Source organism: Colletotrichum karsti, assembly GCF_011947395.1.
Source record: "Colletotrichum karsti strain CkLH20 chromosome Unknown Scaffold64, whole genome shotgun sequence".
Classification (NCBI taxonomy): domain Eukaryota; kingdom Fungi; phylum Ascomycota; class Sordariomycetes; order Glomerellales; family Glomerellaceae; genus Colletotrichum; species Colletotrichum karsti.
Window position 1 is genome coordinate 147,594 of NW_024065964.1, and position 22,725 is coordinate 170,318.

Genomic DNA, 22,725 nt, shown 5'->3' on the forward strand with positions numbered 1-22,725 from the left:
GAGATGATGCGGATTGTCGCACAATTGTGGTGCGGTTCGTCGATCTATGCATTCGTAAGAGTGGCCGTAAACGCTGATGCTCATCCAACCGCCCTGATCCAGGGTATCCTGTAATACCAGAGCCTGCTCCAAGACACGAAACTGGCGTGTCACTAGTAGTTGTCGTCTTCAGGGTAGTCCTCATCTCTGGCGGAAATCTGGTCCAAGGAGAGATGAGGATCGACTATGCCAAAGTGAGGAGCGCTCTTCTTAGCCCATTGACGCGTGAGGATCGAAGCTGCGACCTGTCAGTTTGGAAAGAAAAGTGAGAGAGTCAAGCCTGCTCACCCTTGAGAAATTTTTTGCTGGCGTATTTCTTGAAGAAGGCTTCGTGGACAACTGGGCGAGCCAGGTAATCAACCATGAGGCGGACAACGGGTTCAATTTCCTCCTCGTTGTAGCCGGCATAGAACGCAATGGTGTCATCCTATCCAATGTCAGTCAGAGACCAGTCAGGACATAAGGAGTACACCGACGTACCCAATCACCGCGGTCGAGAATGAGGCGGGCTAGGTACATAGCACCGGCCGCAACGTGACTGGGGCGGTAAGCCATGAATCGATGATCCAGAAGGCTGATCTCCATAAGATACTTCCCAATGGTACGGCACTGGATGTCGTAGTTATCAGCCTTGCTGATGCGACGAAGGAAGTTCATGGGGTTGGGGTAGCTGAGATCGTAGTTCAGGGTACCAAGAACAAAGCGCTCAGCACTTAGAATCTCAGCCTCGCTGAAACCATCGTCGGCAACATGGCGAAAGTTGGCGACGTGAGGCGACAAGACCTCCTCGTACTTGGAGGCAATGAACATGGCTGTGATGCCGACAAGCTGCAGACGGTCGAGCTGAACGACCTTCTCGGAAAGGAATCGATCAATGATGTTGATAGCCAGGAAGAGAGTCTCGGGGAGGAGGTGGAAACGAGTGTGAACCTCAATCAACCAGTCGACAAGAATTCCACGCGTCTTCCACTCCAAATCGTCTTGATGCTCCATGTAGTTGGGGTTGGGAATGGAGCTACACTCCAGGTCACGAAGGTATTCGAAGATTTCGTTGGCATACTCGGCTACCATCAAGGGATCGTCCAAATCTTCCTCGTCGAGGTTCTTGACACCTGGAGGGTACCCGGGCTCGGCGGGCGTCGTGTCGACAGAATCCTTAACAGGAACATCGGCAGGCTCAGGCTTCTTCTCGACAGGCTCCTTTCTGGCTTTCGGTTTCTCTTTCTCGGACTGAGTGGAGTGGATTCTCTTGCGCCGGGGCTCGCCATCGTCAGTCTCAACATCACCGGAAGGAACCGGTGCATTCTTGTCTCTCGTGCGCTTGACGACACCGGAACCCGGGGCGCGCTTGGGCTCGTTCTTCTTGTTGGGCTCCTTGGGCTGCAGCGCAGATCTGGTCGACGTGGTTCGGGACTGGTTTTTGGTGACACCGGTAGGTTGGGCAGCCTTCGAAACGAGGCCGACCTTGCCGGCAGCCTTCTTTCCCTCGACGCCGTCGGCCTTGTTGACGTTGCTCACATCGCCGAGAGCATTGCGCTTGCGTGCACCTGCTACCGCGTTGGTGGTGACGGTGGTCTTCTTGGTGACCTTTCCTGCAACGGCCAGCTCATCAACGCTCAACGCGGCTGCCTTGGCACGCGTCATACGCATTGAGCCGCTGTTCTCGTCGTTCTCGTTTGATACGAGGCGTGTTGTACGCGTCGGACGGGGTTGCTACAGGGGATGGTAAGCGAGATGGCAAGACGAATGGGGCCGATCCCAGTGGTAGCCACGAATGTAAATAGGAGATGGGGGGAAGAAACGGACGACGCGGGCAGAACTTACGGGCATCTTGTCAACTGATATCTGAAGATGAGGTATTTGCAATGTAGGAATCTGAAGAGTATGTGGTCAGCATCAGACGCGTCGAAAAGAAACCAACCGCAGCTGAGGTAAGCAGCGGGAAGCGAGGCAGGCCAATGCAAGGGTGAGCGCCACGAAGGGTGAAGTTGAGCTGTTGCTCAGGTAGAAGGCGGAGTTTTGTGGTTGGAGAGAGAGAGAGAGAGAGAGAGAGGAGGAGAGAGAGACAGAGAGAGGGGAATGAAGGTCGAGACATGCGCACCTTGGGAATGATGATGACGGGCGACTCGAACGCGGGCAAGATGTTTGCTCTGGTTCGACGCCAAACACGGCTATTATGGGAAAGAATTAGACGCGTTCGCGAGGCCAATTGCCAGAGGAGCAATGATGGAAGATGTCGTCGGCAGGTGTCGGTAGGGTATCTCGAGGGTAGGAGAGGAATTAAGGATCCGGACTTGGGGGAAAAGAGGTTGTTTATGTGGGAAGAGGTGGAAAGACGATGTGATGTGTGTGTTTTTGCAGAGGCAGTGGGAACAGAGGACGTGATGTGGTATGTAGTGGGTATTGAGAACGGGGGTGGGGTACGTACCTTTTTGGATCGCGGCTCGCGGTGGCCCTGGTCTGGTCTGGTTCTGCTGCCCTGTCTGCAAGTGCCCTGGTGTCTGTTTCTGGTCACCACAGTAGCCGGCGTAAGGTAGCTAGGCGGTTGGCGGAGGCGCGAAGACGGACAGGGAGTGGCTTCTTGACTCTCGGTTAAGTCGCGTGTCTTTGTCGTGACAGATGACGGAGGTAGTATCCGTAGTCGCGACGGCGTTCGGAGACGTCTTTTGCGAGTAAGTTTATGTTTTCTCGTGCACACACAGAGAGGAAAAGAATCCCGTCTTTTTTGTGCGAGTGGAAGAGGCGGGAAAGAAATAGCAGCTTGGATAGAAGCTGGAAGCTACCTACCTTGGGTAGTGAATCAGGCAGTTGACCGGATGAAGCTGTGAACTGGCGACTGGTTGGTGGTGACGCAGCGCGTGGATATCTGAGAGTGATGGAGGCTGGGACTTGTAGGTACAAATCGACGACCAAGGCGTTCTGTTGCAAAGGATGAGATGAGATGTTGGACTTGACGCGTGAATTGCTTCAACGGTGGCACTATGTATGTGTATGTGTGGATTTGGTGAGAGTGAGGATGAAAGATTGAGATGGAGAAAGGCCCTTGGATGGAGTTGGACAACACAAGGCCAATAAGGTCAAGGTACAATAGAGAGATTGACTGGAGGGTGGTGATTTCTCGCTTGCTTAGGGTCAAGTCAAGTCAAGTCCAAGTCAACATGAAAGTCCTCAAAGGTAATGTCGTGTCAGTGTCGTTGGTTGAAGATACCATCGATAGAGATGGTCGTGGCTTATGAGGAATTGGCAAAGACCGCGATCGAGGTGCCAAGCGAGCAGGTACGCGATTGCAGTGTTGCGCCTCGGGCTGCACGCGAAAAGCCTTGGGCCAGATGGGTGGGTTGCAGCAGAAAAGATGGACAGGAAATGGGGCCTTACCCCAGTCACAATAGCAATCAACACTAGCAACCGCGGGGCAACCACTTCACTATTGGCTGCCTTCTCAACTACACGCTAGTCACGCCTTCCACGCTCGTGGTCGTGTCGAGGTTAGCAAACTTATGGACCTCCAGCTTACCTAAGGCGACAGCACTCAGAGGCTCAACTTTCAAGGCCCCACTGGGCTAGCGGGATCCGACCTGGACCTGATCGGGAACACTGAGGTGAAGGTCGGTACACAAGATGCCTACCTTACATAATATTCTGCACCAGCCACCCGTGGACGGCAATCTACCTAGCCCGGTAAGGTACCTTAGGTTAGGTCGGGTAGGTACCTAGGTACCTATGGAACCTAAGCCCCATCCCCGCCGCTTCGACTGTGGCTACAGCTGCTCGCCCGGCGCCGGCAGAATAATTATTTCCAAATCTCGAAATCTGCACTACACCCGACCTCAGCCAACCAATCTTCGCCGACCCGGAATCAAAGCCATCCCCGCCCACGATACGCCACAGGGACGATTCTCGAGGACCGCGAGGGGATTCGGCCTCTTCTTGGGTGTCATAGAGCTCGGTTGACGACTTTCCAGTTCGTTGCATACCCACCACCCTACTACAAGCCATGTCGCACTGATTGGCCTCTCCTGAATACCAACAACGATTTCGAGCATCAGAGAGAGATATAGAGAGATAAAGAGATAGAGAGGGGGAAGGAGAGATCACGTATCGAAACCGCACACAATCGCCAAAATGCTGGCTTCGAAAATGCTGCTGCCAGCTCAAAGGAGCTGCGCAGGCCTGGTAGGCTCTCCAGCCATCCGCCTTCTTCTCACCAGACAGTATGCCACCGCGAGAAAATCCGCCGAGAAGCCTTCCTCCAAGACGTCTGTGTTGCTAGCCAGTCCATTTGCCGGCTCTCAGTCTTCCGAAAAGTCTCAAAAGGACACCGCCATCATGCGCACCTACAAGCCACGGACACCGGGCGTGCGACACTTGAAGCGCCCCATCAACGACCACCTGTGGAAGGGTCGCGCCTTTATGCCTCTGACCTTCCCCAAAAAGGGCCATGGCAAGGGCGGCCGCAACTCATCCGGAAAGATCACCGTCAGACACCGTGGAGGTGGTGCCAAGAGGAGGATACGCATCGTCGACTTTCATCGACGGCTGCCCGGTCCACATCTTGTCGACCGCATAGAACACGATCCCGGCCGCAGCGCTCACATTGCCCTGCTCACGAATGAGTCATCGGGTCGCAAGAGCTACATTGTGGCCGCCGAGGGCATGCGCGCTGGCGACATTGTTCACAGCTACCGTTCAGGTATACCCGCAGATCTCCTCGCCGCCATGGGCGGTGTGATTGATCCTGGTATTCTGGCTGCCAAGACTGCGTACAGAGGCAACTGCTTGCCCATGCACATGATTCCTATCGGAACCGTTGTCTTCAATGTTGGCTCGACGGCCAGGGGCGGCGCCGTCTTCTGCCGGAGCGCTGGCACTTATGCCATTGTCGTGTCCAAGGAGGAAGAGACCAGGGACGACGGAACTAAGGTCATGACGGGCAAGTATGTTAACGTCCGTCTTCAGAGCGGCGAGATCCGCAGAGTCAGCAAGGACGCCTGCGCCACTATTGGAGTTGCCAGCAACCCTCATCATCAGTACAGGCAGTTGGGCAAGGCTGGACGAAGCCGCTGGCTGAACATTCGTCCGACAGTTCGTGGTGTTGCCATGAACTCTGGTATGTCATATCTTCCCATCTCTTACAAAGGCTATTCATCTACGTTTCTAACCGTTATTGCGTCCAAGTTGATCATCCCCACGGTGGTGGTCGTGGAAAGTCCAAGGGTAACCGTCACCCGACCAGTCCTTGGGGCACTCCGGTAAGCAATTCCACGGCAGACGTCTTAATTATCCAAAACTTTGCTAACCACGCTGCATATAGGCCAAGGGAGGTTACAAGACCCGTCGTAAACACAACTTCAACAAGTGGGTTGTCGAGGCCAGAGTACGAAATATGGGCAAGAGGAGAGACAAGAGCCAGGCATAAACAACCATCACACCTCCATGCGTAGGCTGAGAAACGCCAACCATCGAGCTTGCGAAGACAACGCTTGATGCTCTCGTTGTAAATGTAAGCTATAGTATTTGTATCATAGAGCTGTACGCGCCGAGCTGCCGATCCCTAGCGCTCGTCAAGATACTGCCACTACGTCGTACCATTATCATGTTCCCACAGCCATACCATCCGCCTACTCCAGGCCGTTTGATGCGGCCAAGGACCAACGTGCCCCTACTAGGCCTTGGCTTCAGGTCTGTTTTCGGGGGGTTCGGCTGCCTCGGTCCGTTACTCCTCTCGGCCGGTTCCATCTCCGTCGTCTCCGCTCGCGTTTTCTGCATCGCGCTTGCGCTGTTTCCACGCAGCTAGTCCACCGCTGTAGGAGTCTTTGTACGCCTTTTTGGCGGCTGCGAGCTCCTGTTTGGCCCTTCTCTGCGCCTCCTGGAATTCTCGTTTCTCATTCTTTGCGTCTTGTACTACCTTGGTGCGCCCTTCCGTCATGGCAACTAGGCGATCCCAAGTCGGAGGCGGCGACAACATGTTTCCACCGACCAAGAACCAGAATTGCCTTGGAACCGGGTCATGCCCGAGAGTGGCATTCTTGGACATTTTTCTTTCTCTTCTGGGTGCCCGTGGGGGGTCGGGGGTTGAGATGTCAAGCAGTCGAGGCAGTTTCGAGTCGATCCTAAGCCGACGGGGTGGTTTCTGAGTCAGGTGGTCTCATGCGCTGGCTGCGATTAGCGCTATCTCCGTGGCTGTTTAATTATCTTCACTTGCATGGCGAACAAGCTCGATTGCCGGGTAATCTGGTCTTTGCGGGAGAACATTTGAATATGTAGTAAGTAATGCACCACCCAAACAACCATCTAGACCTCAGTCACTACATAGCTATCGGTGATTCAGGTCTTGTCGCCATTTGATCTGACGTTTGACGTTGGAGCGTAGGATTGTCGAACTGGGTGAATTACAAACAAATGTCCGTCGTCAGACGATAAACGCCAGATGCGACATATCGTCACCAATAAAACCAGTCACCAAGCCACAGGGGTCTAGTCTTGTGGGCAACGTTTCAAATGTTAGGAATTGGAGAAAAGAGAAAGAAAGTAGAAATCCTCGCATAGCTTTTGAAGCCGTGTTCTGTTTCGGTCGCACTATGGCACATTACAACAGCGGCGATGACCATGTCATTGGCATACAGGTCCGCATGCATGCCGGGCGCCATCTATAGGCCTGCTTTCCGGGGGACCTTGTAAAAGAAAGAAAAAGAAAGAAAAGGGAAAACCCCCGATAGACCCTTCCGTTGGGATGTGCTTTCCTCATCCCACAAGTAGTGAACCATAAACTCCTAATGCGCCTTTTGTACTGTGTGTGGCCAAGCATTCCGTCCAGCCATCGTCTAGCTCATCCACATCCCCATTCCCATTCCCATAAGTTCAGAGACTCGTAAAGATGATGCGGTGTCGTTTGCCGGTTCTCCTCCATTCGTGGTACGGCGTTGGCGTCGCGGGCGCCTACAGGGAGCCCATGCGCTCCTCAACGCTTCCCCAGTACACGACTGGGCGAGGCTCAAGGATGCTGAGTTCACTGCCAAAACTTTTACGCTCCTCTTCGAGATCGACCATCGATGGCTGCCGAAAAACGATGCTATTGATGGTGCTGACTGGGGACGATGAGGTGGTGGCGTATGAACCCCTGTCGCTACTTGCACGGGACGAGGCGGAGGAGGAGCGACGAAATGAGGTGCGCAACTGACTGGGGGAGAAGCGAGCGGTGATAGATTGGAAGCGGGAAGAGTGCATTTTGGGCAGACCGTTGGTGATGTTCTATTCGTAATGACTGCGCTTGTGGATGCGGATCGCTGCTCGTGCAGATTTCGTGGGAGGGAGTGCAAGAATGTACGGTGGTTTCGTTCGGCGATAAAGGGCCTGGACGTTTGCTTGTGGTGCGGTTTGAAGGAGAGGCGCAGCCTGGGTTGGAAAATGGTTGTCGAACGAGTGACGAGAAGGTAATGTGGTCAAAGGTAGGACAGCTGGTTCAACCACGAAAGACGCATGGAATGAAGAGAAGTCAACCACCAGGGAGAGTCGAGACCAAGTATGAAACCGGGTTGGGGTAGGTGAGCAGAGAGAGAGGATCCGGTGATGGTAACAGATGCGGAGGCGGATGAGGATGTATTATATCGAGTGTGGTTGGAGGGAGAGTGAGAATGGAATAGTGGCAGTTGCACGGCAATGATGAGCAAATAATAGCCCCCTGGGATGGAATCAATCGCAGACGAAGCAAAGTGAGGTAGGAATGAAAGAAACAGGGGTAGGGAGGTGGGAGGAGCTTAGTACGGATACGCATGTACTTTAGGTAGTGTATCGTAAGGCACCGCGTGGAGAAGCGGGTTCCGTCAGGGGGATGACGCAGGCAGGATCAATGCGAGAGGGAGAGGGCCTCTGGACTCTGCCTCTTTTGGTAGGTAACCACAATGCGGCTTACGGGGATCTTTTCGGGGAGATGGTCTGACAGGGACACCGATACCATGAAGCAGATGGCGACGCAGGAAGGGTATTGTTCAGACGACGCAGAGAAGTATGACGGTGCAGATACGAAATACAAAGCCAGCAGACTCTGGAAGCCGTAGAATAAGAGTACTGCAGTGCCTACGTTCTTATACGAGACGAGAGACTACCCCAACAACAGATGCTTTTCTTCACAGCTCGTGCTCCTTACCTACAGAGGGTACCCGGCCTACCTGTCGTGTACAAATGAAGATGTGAAAGCTGGCGGTGAAGTTCGGGTTGGCCGCCGTGGCCGTAGTGGATCAACGCAGTGATATGTTTATATCCGGACATTACCTTGAACTGTACACTGATAAATCGAGGCAACATGGCCATCCAAGACCACCTCACCGATTGAGTATTCGTAGAGTCAGACTGAATACCTACGTCGGGACCCAAGAGCAAGAGCGGGAGCAAGAGCAAGAGCAAGAGGCATCCAGGATCCAGGAGTCGGTGCAGCGCAGTCTGAGGTCTGTAGCAGCCTCAAGCTCCCACTGGCTGCATTGTATGATCGACGTTGGGGTTGCGCTCGCGCCAGGACAGGGGCTTTAAAACACGCTCTGCCGTCCAGGGACGGGTGGTCAGCTACGGTCTACTCTGTACACGACCCACCCATCAGGTATGTACATATCCGTAACGTCAAGTACGATAAATACCGCGACCTTACCTAAATAGGAACCTTACGGATAGATAGGTACGGATAGGTACTTGTATTCAAGGTACGGTACCGGGTGCCAAGATCCATGGATCGTCTTGGTCTTGGCTGACCACTGCCAAAACTCAGTTAACGCACAGTGAGTTCCCGCTAACAGCGCAATCGCGAGGACCTTATCTCAATTCGCCCCTGTAAGGTAAGCTGAGTCCTTCCGATAGCAGGATAGACTTCTCACTGACAGGAAATCAGGGGCCAACACTAAGTCTCAATACCCAACTCCCGCTTCTAGATCCCAGGTCTCGACACTATCCGCAGACCCTGGCACGACAAGGTAAGCGATCCAGACAAAGAACGCACGGCTGTTTCAAGGGCATCCGCCAGCGAAATTGCCGATGTCATGCTCGAAGGCTGACGGCGGCGACGGCGACGGCGACGGCGACGGTGACGGATGGCAACGACGACGACGACGACGACGACGACGACTGTGCCACACCGCGCCTGGCCCTTAGCTAGCGCTGCTAAAGGCACTTGCGACCCTACCTTACCTATACACGAAAGTCACCACAGTCCCAGTAGCAGACTGGACCCGGCGCATGAACAACCACTGCGGACCCCGCGTCGCATTTTAACGCACTGCCGCGAAGCCGACGATGCGTTCGTGCCGTTTGTTGGCGTCTTGCTGACGTGATGTGGGAATCGAAGACTTCTGGAACCTCTTCGCCGCTCGTCGTTCCCCGGGACCGGGGACCGGCCGGGAGCTGTCCGTTGCCAAAAATACCAAATGCATCAACTTTTGTTTTCTATGGGAGACAGTGATGTATTATCTACACAATTTGGCCATAAAGGCTCAAATGAAGTGGATATTGCCGAGGACCGAAAAGAAAAGGTATTGCCGAGTCAACTGAGAATAGAGCGGCCACGGCAACTTGCCATCATCACCATTTCCGTGGTAGCGTATCCGTCTTGCCCCTTTCAGTACCTTGGAAACACGCTCGCTCGCTCGCTTGCACCCTCCCTGGCCTTATCTTCACTTCAGGGCTGCGTAGTCACAAACATCGTTACATACATCAAACCACGAACTGGAGTCCCCGGGCTGTTCCCTCTCGTGATCAACCCCCGCTGTCGCACCTTATGGCTAATGGACCATCCGCCGTTAAAACAAGGTGTACTGTAGGTGTGTGACCTGCTCCTGAGGGGTCCTCTCGTCGGTCCGGTCGACAGACAGGACAGAATACCGTCAAGAAGCAGGGGCTCGAGGTCAGACAGAGACGGCCGCCCCTCCATTTTCTCCTTGCCCTCGCCCAAACCTCCTTGCCCAGGGCCTTCTCTGAGTCTGAAGCCTCGCCTTAGTCTCCTCTTCCCGGCCACATGTATGTAGAATGGGATCGGTAGGTGTAGCCTCAACCCATCATACTTCTCCCGGCCAAAAGACCCTGGTCGGAGAATACAAGGAGGGGCACCTTGAAACAAATGTGAGCATGAAACGAGGAAAAGCCGAGCAACGACGAGACACGACAAGATACGACCAGGCCAGACTAGACCAGACGAGACGCAACATCACAATTCGGAGAGTCGCTTACCATTGGTTTGGACTTCTCCTATTCCCCGACTCCCTCGGAAAATCGTGAACCCCGAGGGCTCTCGAGAGACTGTATTCTCATCTCATCTCATCTCATCTCATCTCTCCGGACTTATCGTCTTCTCCCGTCACTTTCCTGGACGAAGACGTATTATAGGTCGGCGCCAGGAAAAGTAGGCAGCCTCAAACGTACGGATGGCCTGGTTACTAGGGAGTTCTTCTTTTCAGAAGATTCTAGTCCAGGTCATTACGGGACGCAGCACATGCGATCTCCTCATCCTCATTCTCCATCAACCACACCCGCCGGGAATTGCCGGCGTTGGCTGGCTGTCGGCGGTTACCCGGAATCCGTCCGGGTAAAGGCCAGGCGAGTTTCTAAATTCGGGATTTTTCTCGATGTGAGCACTAGATCGATCATTTGTCGAAAGTACTGCTTGCAGGAAAAGAAGGCAAAAAAACCTCAGTCAGATTCTTTGCCCGAGCGAACGAAGCGAGATAATCCCACTATACCATTCAATGGTAGTTCTCAGATACTTAGGTTTTGCGCAAAATCTTTTCAACCAAGACACCTGCCAAGAAAATGTCGATAATCAAGACGATCGACAAAGCGCATTATGACCTCGGTGTCATCGAGGCATCTCGCGACAGAATACAAGAATGCCAGCATGGGGATCTCCTCCCACCCCGGCTTCTCTTGCCTCGTCCCCGTCTTGAGCCCTGAGCTTTGACGATACCGGATTACCGACAACAGTGTAGAGTTTCATGTTTTGTTCAGCTTACTCAACCTGTCCTCCCTCGTAGTCATCGGATGAACGAGAAACGACCTGCACAACCTGCGCCTGATCATGATGCCGAAGCAGCAGCTTGTCGGAGGGGCCGCGCGCAGACCTAGACTATTCCAAAACGCAAAAGCAGGGCCCAATCAATAACAGATACGAAAGCTGTCACGGCCCGGCTACTTGATAAGCCCCATGTGCCATTAATCTGACGTTTGTCGGTGTCAGCCCGTAGGGTACAAGTTGCCTGTAGTTATTAATCCTAGTCTACACTGCAGCCTCCCGATTATGTACCGCCCGACATTCGCAACCATGACCTTGACTTCTGGCTGCCGGCTGCCCGTCTATAGCGCAATCATTAGGTTCGTGTCTGCAATGGATCTCCATGATCGTTGTAAAGGATAGATTCTACACCCCCACCCCTTAACGCCGTCGCTCACGAACAAAATCAAGACAACCCAAAAAAAAAAGTTCTCCTCTAACTGCGTCTATCGATTCCAATCGGATTTGCGAACCGACTTTCGTACTGTTGCACTCCGCCGAATACTCTCCAGCCAGATGGAGTCATCCAGCATATTGCTGACTTGGGCAGGGCTGACGGGGCTTTGTACAGGGCTGACGGCACTTCCGCGTCTACTGCTATGGGCCGACGAATGTCCGCCCTCTTGCAGCTCGAAACTGAATGCTGAGTGCGCCGAGTTATCTCCAGGTGTTGACAACCCGGATCTCGGGAAGCTCAGCGGGTGCTGGTAGTCCGAATCGGTAGATGCCACGTCTTGCCCGGGTGTCCAGCTCTTGTGCGAAGATTTGTTGGGATCCTCCACCGTCAACAGAGCGGATCTAGTTTGTCCTGTTCCGGCCACTGGCTTGGATTTATGACGGTGTTCGTCGTCGTCGACAAGGATGTGGGGAATGTCGAGCTGTGGAATGGCCGTCATTCTCGCCGATTTTCTCATGTCAATGTGCTTCTTGAACTTGCGCGTCCAGTACCTGGCGGTCATGGCGTTAGTAACAATTGAAACATCCATGATGCTGGATGGGTAGGTGAGCTTACAGCGTATCAAAGAATCCCAACACGATTCTTCGGCGCACTTCCTCCTCGACACGTTGGAGCCGGGCTCGTCGCCGCAAGAACTCTTCGAGCCTACGTTTCATGTTAATTAAGCTCGCCGCTGCACTTCATCACAGGACACTTACTTCAAGCTCTTGCTGTCATTGATGATGTTGTAGTGAGCCAAAATCATGAGAACCGAAGTAAAGGAGATGCCCTTATCGGGATCCGCAGAGACCATGACTTCCTCGAAGAAAATATTGAAACGACGCCGCCTTTCGCGGACCTTGTTGATGTCGATCTGGGCCAGCCGTCGGTTGAGCCGTTGGATGTCAATTCCCGCACTAAAGTTGCTCGCCGACGCAATGGACATGTGTCTCGCCCCTGAAGCCTCGATGTCATTGCGAACGTCCTCGAGGATCTGCCTGACGGAGTCTTCGGCATCGTAAATGCGCATTTCGAAGACACCAGACAGTTCGCCCAAAAGCCGGGGAAATGCGTCCTTGCTGATAAACCCGGTACCTGCTGGGTCGACACTTCGCCATGCCTCTTTAAAACGCCGAATTTCGTCGCGGTCGACAGCGGCGAGGCCGCTGGATCGTTGGTACACATAACTGAAACTCTCGTAGATGAGAGACACGAACAAGTTGACAAAGATGTACATGCTTAAGATGTTCCAGGCCACGAACAGGAACCTAGCCCAGGGTTTGCTACCGCAGTCGCTGTTGAAGAAGTCCGGGTTGTCAACGCAGAGAGGCGGTTCTATGGTGGCATAGTCCTCCATCACTTGGTTCCAGCCTTCACCGAAACTCATTCGAAAGATGAGAATGAGAGCGTTCGGCACGCTGCGGAAGTTGATATTGCTCTCTTCGTTCTCGCCAAAGCGAGTCAGACTGAACGCTTGCGTGAGAGCAATCGCAAAAACCAGAAAAAAGACAAGCCATGTGGCAAGTAGATTGCCGATGGTTGTCAGACTGGCAGCCGCCGTTTTGAAGAGTTGATCCAAAGCGTCATTGCGGGGGATGAGGAGCAACAGTATAGCAACAAGAAAGAACTTGTGCAACTGCACGTACGTGTCGCTATTCCGGCTGATGATGAGCACCGACGTCGAGACAAATGCGCCGGTGACCACCGCGAGCGAGTATAAGTCCCACGAGCTCCTCCTGAAGCGGGCCCAGCCAAGACCAACAATACGGATGGCGATGTTGGCCATGTACACAAGGGTGAAAGCCAGAAACAAGCCGTCTCTGGCGTCCGTCCACCACGCTGGTTCGCCGTGATATTCGAGAAGAAGAAGTAACAGATGGCATACCAAAACGTAGGTGACAGCTGTGTACCACTTGCCCCTCTTCTCTATTGCACGCTTATGACACCATTTTTTCCATGTCTTCTCAGACTCATCGTATGAGCTTTTTGACGGAGAGATTTGTCTCAGCAACTTTCGCAACTCGAGCCATGAGCGCTGTTCGGCCGTCAAGAACGCAACACCGGTCTGTTCAGTGTAGTTACGCATAAAGACCGAGATGAACAGCGTGAGAACAAAGACGGTGGCAAGCAAGTTGAAGACGACGAAGAACATGGCATTGCCTTGTCTGTTGAGCTCCTGCGGCTGGAAGCCGAGCCCAGTAACAGCTTGGGAGGCGAACGAAACGTCCGTCCAGCCTTCCTGGCTCACGATCTGGAAGAGAACGAACAACGAGGATGCGAAATCGTCAAAGCTGAAGTAGCTATTCGATGGAACGCGTGGAGCAAGCATCGGCCAGTCGTCGTTGAACGGAGTGTGGTTGAACTCGCCGAAACAGTCCGAGATTCGAATGATTGAATCATCGCCATCATTGCAAGACACCATTTGGCCGTTGAACAGGTTTAGTCCATAGATAGCGAAGGGAATTAACAGCGAGATGGACACGAACGCAGCCTGTACAATTTGTGAGCGACAAGAAAACGTGGACGTAATGTTGAGGAATAGTTACTTACACTAAGAATCTTCCATCCGCCTACAATAATGAGTGAATGAAATGTATCCCTGGCGCTGTCGCTCACGTTGAGCAGACGAAGAGCACGCAGAGCCTTGAAGGCTCCGATGGCTCTAGAGACAGCACCGTCATTGGCAAGCAAGGTACCGACGTTGATAAGCAACGTAATAAGCACAATGCCGTCAATGAAGCCCCAGGAGCTGCGGTAGTACGCATTCGGGGTAAAGAAGAAGCCATCCGCGACGACCTTAATGACGGCTTCAATCGAGAACACAACCGCAAACGCCGTGTCTGTCCACACATACCAAAAGGTGATGCTGAACTCAGGATGCTCTGCTTGATACTGCTTCTGATAAAGTGGCGTTGTAACGCATGCAATGACGACCATGGCAACAATGCACGCGTAAATAAAGGCGGAAGACGCATACCACGCGATCTTGTTGGGCTCGACGCCGTCAAAACGCTCAGTTCCGCGACCAGGGCCAACGATCCTCTGACAGAAGCGACGAATAGGGTTCTTGGGTGTGAAAATGAAGAGAGAGTTATTGTAGTTTGGGTGCCGGGCCAGATACTCGCGTTGAGCCTTCCTCCGCGCAGAGGTAGCAGACACAGCTTGTCGCGCCATCTGTCGAGGGTCGAGGGTATCATTGGGGCCGTCAAAACGGATATTGGAGTAGAAGGGGTTCGGATCCTTGCTGCTGAACGTGGACCTGACCCTACCCCACATCGAAGACAGGAAACCGGGCTTCACTTCGCCGCCAACGGCCATTGTCTGAGCCCGCGTAGGTGATTGCTGCTCATCGCCTTGGTGTTCATGTTGGCCCTCCACAGAATCGTCCAAAAACTCGTGAACGACTGCATCCTTAAGGAGCATTTCCATCATTGCCGGACCATAGTCAAGAGGGTCTTTCTTGCGCCTTTGCTTGCCGAAATGGAAGATGTTGGACAGGGTAAGGTTATTGGATGATTTGCCGAGTTCTTTCCTCTGCAAGAATGCCTTCACCTGCTCAAGGCGCTTCTCGTCCTCAGATACGTCAAAGTTCTCTTGAATGACAGCAATGAACATGTTGACGAGAATCAGGAACGACAAGATGAACCAGCCGATGAGGAACATAGCACCAATCCAACCCGTGTTGTGTTCGTTCAGATACGAGGTGACATTATACAGCATCGATGTCCAGTTCTCACTTGAGAGAATCTGATACATACCTAAAAACGAGTTATAGATGGTGAAGAAAGAAACCTCGTTGAGATCACCGGAATCGCTGTGTTTTGGAATCTCGCCTCTGAAGAGCTGGGCCGCAAGAATCGACATAAGGAACGTGATGAGAAAGACGAACAGCATCAGGTTGGCAATACCATTCGAGTTTCCCAGAACCATAACGATAAGCTTCCGGGTCATGGGAACAGCCAAGACGAGACGGTATACTCTCAGGATTTGGAAGACGGTCAGCCAGGCATAAGGCTCCCCCGAGTTGCGTATCGGCGGTATCAGGATGATGCTCGTGATGACGGCGAGACCCAGGTCAACGAGGTTGCGACGACTCTTATGAAAAGTACGCCAACCAGCGGCTATGCGTACAGCTATTTCAAAGTCCAGGAGAATCGTGACTACGACTTCAACCGCATCAATGAATTTGCCGCGGCTGTCGGACATCCTTGAGCTCCGGAAACATTGCGCCAGAAGACCGAAGGCAATGACAGCGATCCACAGGAAGGTGGTTTTGTCGTAAATCTGCTGCAAAGCAGACAAGTTCCTTGGCGGCTCGTCTACTGGTTCCTGCACGACCGGCTCCTCTTCCGTAGTGAAAGCACTCGCCCTGCTCTCCTCACGAATGACCTGGAAAGAAGATGTGATGACCGCAATGAGCAAGTTTACGAGCCACAACATCAGAATCATGATACCGGCGCCGAAAAAGAGAGCTGCGGGTAGATAGTCGGAGTTGGTGGTGTAGTACATGATGTCGGTGAAGGTGTTTGAGCTGATGATGACGAACACCATCTCAACGGACTGGAAGATGTTATCGAAGCTGACGGTGCCGTTGAAGGGATTTTCTTGCTGGAGACAGATGGACCCCCGAGGACATAAAAATCCCTTGCCAGCTTTGCTTCCATTTTTGAAGTCTTTCAAAATGCTGGCATCATCCAATAGGACCCAGGGCATCGTTTCTCCCGTGTCATTGTTGAGGAAACCGCCGCAAAACTGCATGTCGTTGGTGAACGACTTCGTCTTGTTGGTGGGATCTGTAGGGTCGAGCCAGACACACTGGCGGCTCAAACTTGCTTTGAAACTCTGTACGCCAATGATGGCGAACAGGATCCAGAAGAAGGCTATGAGGAAAGCGACGCGCACGAGGAGCGGCGCGGCCTTTTTCAGGCTTCGTAGAATAATCTGGACATATGTAAGCAACGTGCCGAAACCGAGTGAAACTTGCAGACTTACAGCTGTGCCGTTCGTAAGGGCGAGCAATCTCAGGATTCTCAGGCAGCTGATCATGCGGAAGACGAAGAGATGTTTTTGGCTCTCGATCCCCGTGATACTGAGTGCGAAGGATATCCAGAAAGCCACGACGGCCAAAAAATCCAGTCGGTTGAAGGAATGGCGCAAAAACGCCCTGCGGGCAAGTTGGAACCTTTGTTGCTCTTCGACTGTCTGAGGTAGCGTTTGACCTTGCATGATAGTAAAGGATCTCTGGAACGCAGACGGGCCGAGATTGATCTGTCGATTGGCCTTAACAGACTTCTGACGTTGCGGTTGAAAGATGTTTCTATACTGGTCGACGACCGCAGCTCGAACTCCGCGCTGACGATCGATGGTGCTGTACTCCGAGGCATTCAGGATGAACCCGGAAACCAATATGCGCGCCACTAGCTCCAGGGTGAAGATGATGAACAATACCAGCATGGCCCAGTCGACCCAGGTAATGCCCCATCTTTCAGGACGAGGATGAGTGAAGACATCAGGGGCTGATTCTATGGCTAGTAGGACAGCTTGCATGATGATGAGAATGAGAATGAAAGGCTCGGTGAAGGGGTGCACCAGAAGGTCGCAGAGCTTAGTTCGTATCGGATGATCAGGAGGAAAGATGCCCAGTGACTTTCCCTTGAGAGGATTCTTCATGGGAATCCGCGGCGGCATCGGTGGTGGCTCCGCAAAAGCAGGTGCCGCCTCGGGTACCTTTTCGGGTACCTGGGAGAAGTGTGAGTGATATGATGTGTCGGTAAACATTTGGGCGGAGTTGTGTAGTTGCTGACGGCGGTCTGGCGCGGGTGAAGGAGAACGGCTCCGCGAATGACGGTGGTCGACAAGCTCGCCCTCACCGCTGATGTTGACGACACGTTGTGACATGGCTCGCATAATAGAGCCAGCTCTGTACAGGGCGCCGGTCGTAGATGGGGAGCGAGAGCGTCTTTGGTCTCCTCCCGGACTCAATGTGTTCCCGTAACTGCGACGTCCGGCGCCCGCGGCGCCGGGCTCCAAGTCATAACCAAGTGATCTCGCATCTCTGGTCCTTGACGGTGTGTTGTCAATATCCGAGACAGTCTGGAAACTATCCCTTCGCTGAGCATCTCCAACATTGGCGCTTAGGGATCCAGAAATGGGCTGGGCCCTCGAAGTGAGTGGCACCCTGTCCTCGTAAAAGTCATTGTTCGTGCCCTCGTCATAGTACGGAGACGGGCGGTCAAGTGAGTCGAGAGAGGGTGAGTTTAAACGTGGGATTTGGGGCGGCGGCGGCGGCGGCGGGGGTTGTTCGATATCAGGTGGAAGTGCAAACTGTAGCGCCGAGGCATCGATTGGCGATTCGGGACTTCCAGAGCTGGTGGGAGCAGCAACGTAAGGCTGTTCCCAGTAAGTAGACAGACCCAGCCGGTTGGGAGACATTGGCGGCGCTGAGGTTTGCCCTTGACGTCCGCGCTCGTAGCCGGTCTGGGAATCTGCCTGCAGATGCTCCCTACCGGACCCCGAAGTCTCGTCCGGCCTTGAATTCATCTCGAAAGATTGGTCTCGGTTTTGCATTGTAAGCGTGAAGCAACTCCTACGGGAGCTGTTCAGGTTTCGACGATGGGTGATCGGTCGGTCGGTCGGGTTGACGACTTTGGAGAAGTCGTTCCACGAGGGGCGTCGATGTGGTTGTATGTATCTATGTCAATCGAGGAACAGCCAGAGACATGTTCAGGATGATTGTTGGTGTTCGTTGGCGCGCATGTCGAGGTGCAGTGTCGGATCGAGCGCGGAACGAAGAACGGTTTCGGGGCGAATGGTTGAGATGTTCGCAGGGTCGAGACAGCTACGGCTGTCGCCGTCTCGGAGGAAGCTTTGGACGGGTGCGTGTTCAACCCGAGGTGGTTACAATCGAGCGAACGGGAGCCGAAGCGATTTTGTGTAATGCCTCTGGATGATGGTGTTGTTTGGCCGAGGATTATGCAAGGTTCAGTGTCTATAGTGCTGACCACGGCAAGGCAATGTGTCCGCGATTCCGTCAAACTCAGTACGGGGCCGTAATTGGAGGGCTGGTGGGATCAGAGCGATGTTGACAGCTGAACTTTTGGTTGTATTCATGAGGTTGGAAGTCAGAGGCTGAGTATCCATGGCGAGCAAAGCCAGTGTTCAAGGACCCAGACACTGTAAGGAGACCTAGGCGCGTGAAACCGCCCCAGCTGTTTCTATTTTCAGCGCCCAAGGCGGATAGGCGGCATGCAGAGTTCCCACCGGGCCAGGGATGAGTAAAGTATTCTCACAGTGCAGAGGAGAAGAGTGTTTCACTGTACATACCCACCGGGTCTCGAGACTGCCTGGGTAAAGTATCCCCCCTGTCTTGGCTCCGACGCCGTGCCGGGTGCCTTTTCGGGAGGGCTCCCAGTCTCCACCCCTGCCAGGGCCGGCTGGGCTGAGACGATGAGACAGCAACCGGCGGAAGAACGGCACGCCCAAAAACTTCTACATGTTTGTTACCTTGAAAAGTAACCCACAACGGAACGAGTCGGGGCCACACATGTATGGAGAACAATGAAGACATACGGAATCAATTCAATTCAATACCTTACTAACTCTGGAGATGACTATGCTCGCTAGGAAACCAAGCCGGATGCCTAAATCCGACCAAGTAGAGGCGCTACGTAACTGATACGTAGCTCCCTCACATTCAGTGCACTGTGGGGCTTTTCCCTCTCTTTTTCCTTAGTCATTGTTCAAAAATTAGAAGTTTAAGGAAAATTGCATATGTAGAAGACCATATTATTCTAATTGGTAAGATGTCTGAGGTAGTAACTTACTAAGAGTATACCTTAGGAAGAAGAGCGTTAAGTCTTGGGGGAAACTCATTTCCCTCTGCCTTTTGACCATCCCCAGCGTTAGATTATGTAATCTTTGCTTTGGCCGGACCCATATTGGATGCTACATGCGGTACCACGACACGCCCGAACGCGTCCAGTCTGCGCTGCGACTTGCAGGCAAGGTAATCTTACACGCCTGCGCGCTTTGGCAGCTAATTCATTCAAGTGAGGTAACGACACACAGCCTTGCAGACTTGCAGACTTGCAGACTTGCCCTGGCGTCCTCCATCACCGATATCCTATGACGACCCATCTCGAAATTCCACGGCATTATCGACCCTCTCGGACCTTTGTATCCAAGCAGTATTCCCAACTTTTTTGGCTGCCTTTGACCGCTTGCCGCTTTCTCCCTTCCGTCGTCCCTACCGTACTAGGTTAGTCGCCAGAGCTGCCTTTTGCGCCGTCATCATTGTCATCGCTAACGTTCCTTCCAGACTCTCCCGATCGCAGCTCCAACCATCACCGACGACCCGTCTCCATGACGCGACTGCCTGAATATACATCTTGAGGCGGCATTATCTCCATCAAACCCATCATCTATCCACAACACGCCGACTCCGTCAATCATGGTTTCATCACGCAAACGGACCATCCAAGAAACTGATGACCACCTAGAAGAGCCCACACTACTTCATCGCATTCGAAATCAGTGGCAGTTTGCCAACCTATGTCAATGGATTTATCTTTTCGGCAAGGTTGTCAAGATAGACGATAGTCTAGACACCGAGGTACGCCAGTGCCACCTTTCTCGGACTACTAGTCCTACTTCTAACCTACGCTGCCGCAGGACATCGAGACTGAATGCCTCAAACCGAATGCACCCGTGCTCCAAGACATTGGCCTAGCTCTTCTGAAATTCATCTCGTCACATCGAGGCTTGACGTACGTTTCGAGACCCACGTTGGCTTCCGATGCCTAACTAGTGGCAGGCACGAACTATTCGACGAGTATACGAGGCGGCAATACACAGCTAGGGCCCCTGAGAAAAACCCATTCGGTGCAGAAGAGGTCGCTGCGAAGTTCGCCGACTTCGACGTGTCAAAGAAGGTATTCACCGGCGACTTCGGGCCGTCGATCATCGTTGCTGACGCAACTGCAGATCCGGATTCTCCAGCAATTAACACAATGGGTCATGGTTCGCCCCGAGCGTGTCAGAGAGAAGATGGAGGAACAGAAGGACGTTGATCAAGCCACCTGGGTGAGTTTTACACTGGTCGCTTCCCATGCTGTCGGGTCAAACCATTGACATATTTGAACAGCGGATAGAACCCATTGGCTGGGACAGAGACGACCGCACCTACTTTGTTCTCGACGACAACCGTGTGTATCGCCTTACCGATGCTCCACCGAAACCAGTCACCCCCAGAAAGAGGTCCAACAAAGCCAAGTATGGCTCTAGGTCCAACAAAAGACGGCGCGTTTCTGCAGCAAACGTCACCGACAACCTGGATCAATCTGCGAATGACCCCGAAGAATCTACCCCCTCTGCGCCGGAGGAAGACGGCCTTGGTGGCATGAAGTGGGAGTGCCTCGCTGTCACACTGGAAGAGGTACAAGTGCTCATCGCATCATTTCTCAAAACCAAAGACGACAACGAGAAGGTATTACGCGACTCGCTGCAAGAGCACTTGCTACCCATTCTAGAGAAGCAGGAGGAATCGCGGAAACGCAAGGAGCAACAGCGGGAGAAGGAACTGTTGAACCTCGCCAAGATGGCAAATGCCAAGCGGTCGAGCCGAATTGCTGGCAAGGTTGAGCTGCAAAAGCAAGAGGAGAAGGCCAAGTCGGAGGCACAAGTCCTTCACGCCCAACAAGTTGCTGCGCGCAAAGAGGAACAGCAGCGGCTCAGACTCGAGAGAGAGCGTGACTCGAGGCTGCTATCCCGTGAGAATCGCCTCAAGGATCGGGAGGCTCGTCGCTCACAACACGAAAGGGAGCTTTCGCAACTTTCCGAGGATAATCGCAGTACCTCGGGCCGTGCGTCAGAACGGCGACTGCAAGCCGAGATTGAGAAAAACAAGCGTGCTCTCCGGGAGCTTGACGATGAGGATGAGGAGGACGACTGGATCTTCGATTGCATCTGCGGCGTTTATGGTCAAGTTGACGACGGCACGCATAGTATTGCATGCGAGAAATGCAATGTCTGGCAGCACAGCAAATGTGTGGGCATCAGCGAGACGGAGGCTGAGCGGCCAGAATTCCATTTCGTCTGTCAGACGTGCAGGCGACGTGAAGAGGAAGCGGCTGTCAGACCGCGGACGACAATTAAGCTGAAAGTCAATCGCACAGGCGGCTCCTCATCACCGCCGAATAACCACCTTCTGAAAGCATCTAGCTCGGAGACTTTCTCCAGCAAGCTGACGGTCGGGATATCCGTGCTTCCGCGGCCGGCAGAGGAGCCGGTCGATGCGGGCAACACGGAGGCTCAGCAAGCAGGTCAAGCCGATGTTCAGGCCGCTGAACACGGGACTATCCCTCAGGATGGCGGATGTGCCACGAACGGCACTCAGGCCGTCTCTGCGGCTGGTCCCTCGGGGCCGTCAAATCCAGCCAGCGGTACACCGTCAGCAAAAGGGGCTAGCCCCGAGCCCACGACCCCCAAGGCAGATGAGAAGTCTCGTGGCAGGGCTGCTCTGTTTTCCAACATGGAGTCTCTCCCAGACGGCATTGATGAAATATCCGCCAGTCCCATGCGTTCAGGAGCAACGCCTGGCCCCCTTGACGCCTCATCTCCCAGGCCGGGAGGATCTAGCCTGATGGCCACTCCCATCATCAGTCGCGAACACGGTGTTCCCGGCTCGGCACATTCGTCATTTACATTGCCCTCCGCGGAGGCGGGACTCTCCCCAACCAAGAACTCCCCCCCTTTGCCCCGTCCACAACCACCTAGCGTCAAAACGCCGGCCCTACCTGCTATCCTACCACCCATCGCGACGTTGTCACCATCTCCGCGTCAGCAAATTCTGACCCCCCCAATCAAGTCAACGGAGCCGGCCCGACGTTCACAACAGCCGGGGGCGAATACTGGTGCTCTTTAGGTTGAGCACTGAGACTCCGAAGCTCGACGTGGATAGAGAGATCCAGGGAAATTATGGGTGAGGCTGAATACGAAAGCAGAAGAGCCTCCGTGATTAATGCTGGTCACGGCTGCGCAGCTTGTGTTTCGCGTTTGTATGGGTATTGTAGGACGTGTACGGATAGTAGTACCACGAACGACCGTTTAGAGCAGCAATGACTAGAAGAGCCCCCTCCGTGAGTCCTCGCCGTGGGGTCGCGGAGAGTTTTCCACCTGGGAGTAATCCGTATACTATTGGTCTGGCTGCGTTCTCGCCAGTACGATTTAC

General features: G+C 53.4%; 5 protein-coding genes across 5 annotated transcripts; 2 read left to right on the plus strand and 3 right to left on the minus strand.

The window, feature by feature from the left end:
• Window positions 1-152: 152 nt before the first annotated feature.
• Window positions 153-1,689, minus strand: CkaCkLH20_12726 (g2 mitotic-specific cyclin-b; the record flags this gene model as incomplete). The annotated part of the gene is made up of 3 exons (XM_038895438.1): window positions 153-277; window positions 328-466; window positions 520-1,689. 3 exons carry the CDS (start codon window positions 1,687-1,689, stop codon window positions 153-155), a joined length of 1,434 nt encoding a protein of 477 aa, XP_038739270.1.
• A 2,472-nt stretch (window positions 1,690-4,161) lies between these two features.
• On the plus strand, window positions 4,162-5,455 carry CkaCkLH20_12727 (uncharacterized protein; the record flags this gene model as incomplete). The annotated part of the gene is made up of 3 exons (XM_038895439.1): window positions 4,162-5,146; window positions 5,215-5,288; window positions 5,351-5,455. 3 exons carry the CDS (start codon window positions 4,162-4,164, stop codon window positions 5,453-5,455), a joined length of 1,164 nt encoding a protein of 387 aa, XP_038739271.1.
• Window positions 5,456-5,752: 297 nt separating this feature from the next.
• Window positions 5,753-6,073, minus strand: CkaCkLH20_12728 (uncharacterized protein; the record flags this gene model as incomplete). Its single annotated transcript, XM_038895440.1, has 1 exon — window positions 5,753-6,073. One exon carries the CDS (start codon window positions 6,071-6,073, stop codon window positions 5,753-5,755), a length of 321 nt encoding a protein of 106 aa, XP_038739272.1.
• Window positions 6,074-11,508: 5,435 nt separating this feature from the next.
• On the minus strand, window positions 11,509-17,930 carry CkaCkLH20_12729 (calcium channel subunit cch1; the record flags this gene model as incomplete). Its single annotated transcript, XM_038895441.1, has 5 exons — window positions 11,509-12,010; window positions 12,075-12,164; window positions 12,218-13,989; window positions 14,049-16,439; window positions 16,491-17,930. The coding sequence occupies 5 exons, from the start codon at window positions 17,928-17,930 to the stop codon at window positions 11,509-11,511; spliced, it is 6,195 nt and encodes a 2,064-aa protein (XP_038739273.1).
• A 2,017-nt stretch (window positions 17,931-19,947) lies between these two features.
• CkaCkLH20_12730 (PHD-finger domain-containing protein) lies at window positions 19,948-22,419 on the plus strand (the record flags this gene model as incomplete). Its single annotated transcript, XM_038895442.1, has 5 exons — window positions 19,948-20,109; window positions 20,169-20,263; window positions 20,311-20,428; window positions 20,481-20,579; window positions 20,641-22,419. 5 exons carry the CDS (start codon window positions 19,948-19,950, stop codon window positions 22,417-22,419), a joined length of 2,253 nt encoding a protein of 750 aa, XP_038739274.1.
• Between the last annotated feature and the right edge of the window lie 306 nt (window positions 22,420-22,725).